Here is a 6,514-nt window from a genome sequence, read left to right as displayed (position 1 = left end):
TTATTTTTTAATGATTTTAGAGAAATTAATAATTATTATATAGTGTATAAAATTATTAAGACTTATAAGTTATTAGTAATAATACATTTTATTATTATTTGGCATTTACATTGGACTTTATTCAAATAATTTATATATAGTAAGAATATAACAATATTATTAAAATATATAGTTACTGTAATTTTTTCGATTTCAAAACAATAAATAAAACAAAGAAAAAACAAATTCAAAACAGTGAAATTTTGTAAGAAAATTCTTATCAAAAAAAAGCGAATAATTTCTAAATAAAAGAACTAAATACAGAAATATAAAAAAAAATTGGAACCTCCTGTTTTTTAAAACCAAAAAAGGGTAAAGACCAACCATAATCATTCATGACACTTTTTTGAAAAAGAACAATAATTAGAAAAGTATAAACCAACTCTTTGAAATTCAATAAAAAGAATTAATGTACAAAACTTAAATATTAGATCATGTCGGTCACAGAAGTGTCTCGTTTAGTTGAAAACAAAGGATCGGCTGAGGAACAAAACACATCAAACCCGTCTGTCACACAAATTAAAGAAGCGCAATCAACGAATATGTGGAACGTCATTTTGTGGTATTTTTTCGAGATTTCATATCACTTTTATAACTGTCTCACAAACGTTACAATGAGTCCAACACTTCAGTTGATGTCTATAGTCGCGGGACTAGATAACACTGCTGGTGTCCAAGCTGCAACAATTTGTAACGCAACAGCAAATGCAGTGGCAATGGTAATTTCCCCATTTATCGGTGGGTTAAGTGATTACTACTCATTCAGGAAGTCTGCCGTAGTTATATGTGCGATGACTTATTTCACGTGTTTTTTGATTGCTGGTATATTCTTCGAGAATTATTACCTCCTCTGTGTGTTGTTCTGTATTGCTCGAACGGCATATGAAATAGTCAGACTCTTCTACGACTGCCAAATTCCATATATAATGGACCAGAAAACACGAACGTTTGCACAGAGTGTTGGTGGTGCTGTTTCATTTACTGGCGCTATCTTGGGTATTGCAATTTCGTTCTGCTCTTCTATGATATGGGGCAATTACTCGAATGTGAACTTATTACCAAAAGGACAAATGCCGGACTTTGGGCCGCTCAGATTCATCATATTTGCCAACTTCTTCCTTGGGACGTACATATTTATCCCATATCTCTTTTCAAGCGAGAAAAAGTCTGTCCAAGCGAAGAGACCTATTTGGGAGACAATCAAGTATATTGCGATGGACTTAGTAGAATCATTTAAAGTGTATTTTAAAAACAGAGATTGTGTCTTCATGTTCATCTCGTGGTGTGCGACTTTGTCGTCACTTGCTGTTGTGAATGGCCTCTTTGTGTTAATGTTAGTGACTATGTGTGGGTTGAAGAAGAGTCAGACTGATATAGTGTTTTTGATGGTGAACATCACTGCACTGTTGACTGGATTCCCTTGGGCGTTCTTTTTACACAAATTTGGACCGAAGAGAGCAATGCAATTAATGCTGATATTATTCTTCATTGGAATGGCATTCTTTGTTATGACAGGGATGAGGGTGTCATCGACATATGTGCTGTCGAAATGGTTTGTTATCCCAACCGTCATATTCCTTGGCCCAGCTCTTGGCATTGTATATACTGCGTCGAGACAATTGGTCATGGAGTTGTCACCCGTTCAGTCCCTTGCACAGTTCAGTGCTGTCACTAAAATAGCTGCGAGAGCTGGTGGGATTGTGATGCCAATAGTGTTCTCGACTTTGGTCAAACAACTCAATAAACACACTTTTAAAGATAATGTCTACAAGAACAATTATTCATATAGAATCGCCCAAATTCCAGTCTTCATTTTACTCATTATAGCTTTTGTCTTCTTAACTTTGATTAAGAATCACCACAAAGAATATGTCAATGGAAAAAGAGCACCATACATTAAGGAAGAAACAGGAATTGAACTTGGAGTTAATGCTGAAGAAAACAATGAAAAGAAGAATAATGTGGAGGTGCCGAAATTTGAGGAAAAGGAGGTGAACGTTGAAGGCAAAACAGAAGAAAATCAGAAAAAGGAGGACGAGGAACAAGTGGAGGAAAAACCAAACAAAAATGGCGAACAACTTGCTGAGTAATTTATTGTCCTTTCGAATTCTTTGATTTTGTGTCAAACTGTTTGTTATCTTATATATACAAACAAACAAGTTTTATTTGTTATGAAATATCATAAAACACATTTTTCTTTCATTGTGAATTCCTTTAATTAAGACAAACAAAGAAAAACAAATTGTCTTTATTACACAAAACACAAGAAGGAACTATTCGTGTTAATTTCTTTAAATGAAGTAACAAATATGGTTACATTGTTCCATTTTTGTATAATGTTTGAAACATATAACTTATTTATCTAATAACTATTGAGTAAATCGTAGTGATATGTTACATGTACTTGTATTCTTTGGAAAAGAATGGAAAAGATTAAATAAGCATTTCCATTTATTTATTTTGTTCTTGGGAGTTAAGTTAAAAATATTTTTACATTTGATGATGGTGAAAAAATAAAAAATTCAACTGCAATAAAAATTTCTTATTATTTTCATTTAATATTAATCATATTTTATATACAAACAAAACTATTCAAACTTCAGTCATTTAAATTAAGTAATTATCCTTCCATTAGTTTGTAGATATTATATTAATATATAATATTATAATTTCAATCCCAAGTTTGAATTTAATTAAAAAATTGTACTATATATAATAACATGTTTTGATACAAATAAATAATATTGAAGACTGGTTTCGATATAATAAATAGATAAATAACTGTCAAAAATAACAATCCAAATACAAAAAAAAATTTATTAAAACTCAAAAAAATCGCTATAAAATATCCGCAATTTACGGGAAATTATTAAGATCTTGAAATTCAAATTGGCAATAGTAAAAACATTATACAATAACAAACTTAATTATATTTTTATAAAAAACTATTTTAAAAAATAACAATTCTTGTTAAAAAAGAATTCAGAACACATCCAAAAAATCAAAATAAATAAATAATTAAATTATATTAAAAATATTAAAATTATTATTATATATATTACTATAAAATAATAAAAACAAAAATAAAAGCAATGAATCGGCAATTTCATCATTATTATACCATATCAACATGTTGGTTTCAAAATAGTTTTAAATATGACATTTAACAACAACAATAAACGGTAAAACCACTTAAATTGCCATATCAAATTCTTTACTTAATACAATAAACACTGAAACCCGTCTTTTTACATGTTTTACTCTTAATTAATTAGAAATAAATGAAATTATACACTAAAAAAAGCCGATAAATGCTGTGCTCTTTTGGTGGTTAAAAAGAAAAGGCAAACGGAAAAAACACATCAAAAATATTTAAACATCGATTTGTCAATTTAAATGAATAACAGTTGATTGGAATTATAATTTGGTTATAACAAATAATCAGTATAAACTGAAACCAGTTTGGAATATAGAAAAAGACGTTAAATGTCCCACTTAATTCGGGATATGGGGTTCATTTTTTCTTTTTAAATAGTGTGGCTATTTAAATTGAACTTGAAACACTGTTAATTATTTGTAGAAATGGGAAATGTTCAGAACAAATATCGCGTCTATGACAAGTCCTTAACACCAACATTCACAGACTCGCTTCATTACGAAGACTTGGGAAAACTCCAAGTCAAGTCGTTCACCAAGTCACACAAGAAAATTCGAACTGGTTCGCTTAAATCTAAGAAATCTTCAACACCCAAAAATTTGTCCTGTTCAACACAATTCCAGAGTGACTTCGATTCTTCTTTTTCTGTACCTGTTTTTAATAAAGTGTCACTCAGTACTGGCCTCTCCGCTCCACTTAAACATGGTTCTCCGTATTCATCATTAAGTGGTTCTCCACGCACTTTCATGGACAACAATACTCAAGACGAAATACAATTGATACCAAAACTATCGGCTATTACTAAGAAAGAGAATTATAACATTATTTATAACAGCGCAGTCGACGAATTGTCTTCACGTAATTTTAACAGTAAAGTATATGGAAAATCGGACGTGACGGTAATAGTCACTTTAGTCGACGGACAATCGTTTGGGTGTTATCAAGAGGAAGTGATGTCATTCATGGACAACTCAACAAACAAAAAGTTTTACATCTTCAATACGTTTCTAATGAACAAAATTAGGCGGCACAGAGTCATCTCTGCTCCAGAAACAACATTACACTTGAATACCGAAAAAAATTTGGTTTTCACGTGTAATGGAGCGTTTTGGATAACTTCAGAGAATTTGGTCTACTTCCACCCAGCTATGGACAAAGTGTTTAATATCCCATCAAAGACGAATCCGATATGTATAAACTCTTTTTTCAAACCACTTAAGATCAGGAGTGTCGTTGCAATGAATTGGTTTTGAGACTGTTTGTAGTTAATGTAATTACTTTGTTATTTGATGTTAAACAAATTCAAGTATAATAATAATAATAGTTTAATTTTTACTATAATGTCAATACGTTTAAACCCAATCTACAACTGAAAATACAAAGGGAATGTCACTGTTTTCATTTCCACTGATATTCCTTACACTTCCAATTGGTGTTATTATAGTGTGTGCTCTTGCTTTGATCATCACATACGCTATTGGGGGTCTGTGTTATTTATACTTTATGTACACCTTCACCAGAAAGGACAGAGACTTCTCCGGTAAACACATTTTCATATACGGAGGAAGTGCTGGTGTCGGGAAGGCCCTTGCCCTCAGACTTGCTAAACAAGGCGTTCACCTCTCAATTGCTGCCCGGACAGATAAAGCACTCAAAGAAGTCCAAGAAGAGTGCCAAAAGCAGAATCCGGTTACGACTTGTGACTATTACATCTGTGACATGACAAAGACGGAAAATGTCTCCGACGCCCTGAAAACCTCAATCTCCAAATTTGGATTTCCAAGATTGTTAATAAACACTGCTGGGATCGCACACCCCGGATTTTTGGAAGACGTCTCATATGAGACGTATCAGAAAGACATGGACTTAAATTACTTCGGCAACCTCAGAATGATGAAAGAATCACAGAAATTATATAATGAGAGTAAAACCAATTCTGATGTAGATATAGTCTGTGTTGGGTCGTGTCTTGGACTGATTGGGTCCATTGGATATACTGCTTATTGTCCATCGAAGTATGCAGTGAAAGGTTTGGTCGACTCTCTTCGCTTTGAGTTTTTAGGAACAAAAATGCACTTGCATTATTACGGTCCTTCAAATATGGACACCCCAGGCTTCGCTATTGAGAACAAAAATAAGCCAAAGTTGGTGCAACAGATGGAAGACAATGTGAAGACAATAACAGCAGACGAGGCTGCACACAATTTGTTGTGCAATTTGGACAAATATGTGATAACCAGCGAACCGGATTTGGAACTTATGAAAAACAGCGCTACGTTCATGTCTTCCGCTCATGTGAGTGATATTTTGTCTGCACCACTCGCTATCATGGCAATCACCTTTTATCGATGGTCCATCGAAAATAACATTCTCAAAAACAAAAAGAATAAGTCAGAGTAAATTTTTTTTATTGATTAATATTAATAATAGTTAATTAATAATTAACTTATTATTTGATATTTTATTATTTTATTGACAAAAATACTATCTATATATTAAAAAAATTTAATAATAATAATAATATAAACTTTATAATTTAATAATTATTCAATTATTAAAACTATCAAAATTACTTCTTTAACTATATTTTATAATTAAAAATGATATATTTATAGAATAGACTCAACTTTCTAAATTAGAAGTAACAAATCTAATTTTATAACATTTCTTAAATACAATTATTGAAGTGGAACATTTTATCAATTCTAGAAGTGTTATAGACAACCAAAAACACGACAAATCACTACAAAATGAAAGTAATATAGACTTTCTACTCTTTAATAGTAGAATATAATTCTTAAACAATTGGAAATAGTCTCTTACTATTTCTTGTCACCACTCTTTTTCGTAAAAATGTGTGGCTCTACTAATGGAGGGAAGGTACTTCTCTCAGTGTACAAATTTTTAGCCTTTTTAATAACATTTGTTATATTAACAGTAGTCGGGTATTTTTGCAATAATTTAAGGCATCCCGTAAAGTCGGACGAAAGCAACCCCTTTCGGATTTCTATAATCATCGCGACAGACAAACACCCAACAAAGTCTCCGGTCGGTTCGACTAAAATGCAGTCCCATATAAGTAATACATTTTCAATTGTGAATTCTTGAGAGAATAAAAGTGTCACCCACCGAAACAAATAGAGTGTATTTGTAATGTTCAGACTGACCAAATGACGTGAGAGTTCCGGGTCTTTCAATTTTAAGATACTGTCAATTCGCGCAAGTTGTGCATGTATTCCACGTGCAGTCCAGTCCAATTTAGGGCTGTACCAATCACTGATTTTCGTCATCAAATACGCAAAACAATAATAAGAAGTT

At 31.9% G+C, this 6,514-nt stretch overlaps 4 protein-coding genes across 4 annotated transcripts; 3 read left to right on the top strand and 1 right to left on the bottom strand.

Moving 5' to 3' along the window:
• Positions 1–473: 473 nt before the first annotated feature.
• Positions 474–2,129, top strand: EIN_250640 (hypothetical protein; the record flags this gene model as incomplete). The annotated part of the gene is made up of 1 exon (XM_004261673.1): positions 474–2,129. The coding sequence occupies one exon, from the start codon at positions 474–476 to the stop codon at positions 2,127–2,129; it is 1,656 nt and encodes a 551-aa protein (XP_004261721.1).
• A 1,492-nt stretch (positions 2,130–3,621) lies between these two features.
• On the top strand, positions 3,622–4,449 carry EIN_250630 (hypothetical protein; the record flags this gene model as incomplete). The annotated part of the gene is made up of 1 exon (XM_004261672.1): positions 3,622–4,449. One exon carries the CDS (start codon positions 3,622–3,624, stop codon positions 4,447–4,449), a length of 828 nt encoding a protein of 275 aa, XP_004261720.1.
• A 133-nt stretch (positions 4,450–4,582) lies between these two features.
• On the top strand, positions 4,583–5,596 carry EIN_250620 (3-ketodihydrosphingosine reductase precursor, putative; the record flags this gene model as incomplete). The annotated part of the gene is made up of 1 exon (XM_004261671.1): positions 4,583–5,596. The coding sequence occupies one exon, from the start codon at positions 4,583–4,585 to the stop codon at positions 5,594–5,596; it is 1,014 nt and encodes a 337-aa protein (XP_004261719.1).
• A 422-nt stretch (positions 5,597–6,018) lies between these two features.
• On the bottom strand, positions 6,019–6,514 carry EIN_250610 (hypothetical protein; the record flags this gene model as incomplete). Its single annotated transcript, XM_004261670.1, has 1 exon — positions 6,019–6,514. A coding segment is annotated over one exon (496 nt), but the record flags the coding sequence as incomplete, so codon positions are not given.

This window comes from Entamoeba invadens, assembly GCF_000330505.1.
Source record: "Entamoeba invadens IP1 unplaced genomic scaffold scaff_1105074726103, whole genome shotgun sequence".
NCBI lineage: Eukaryota > Evosea > Mastigamoebida > Endamoebidae > Entamoeba > Entamoeba invadens.
The sequence above is the reverse complement of the archived record's forward strand: the minus strand, read 5'-3'. Positions and strand labels throughout refer to the sequence as shown.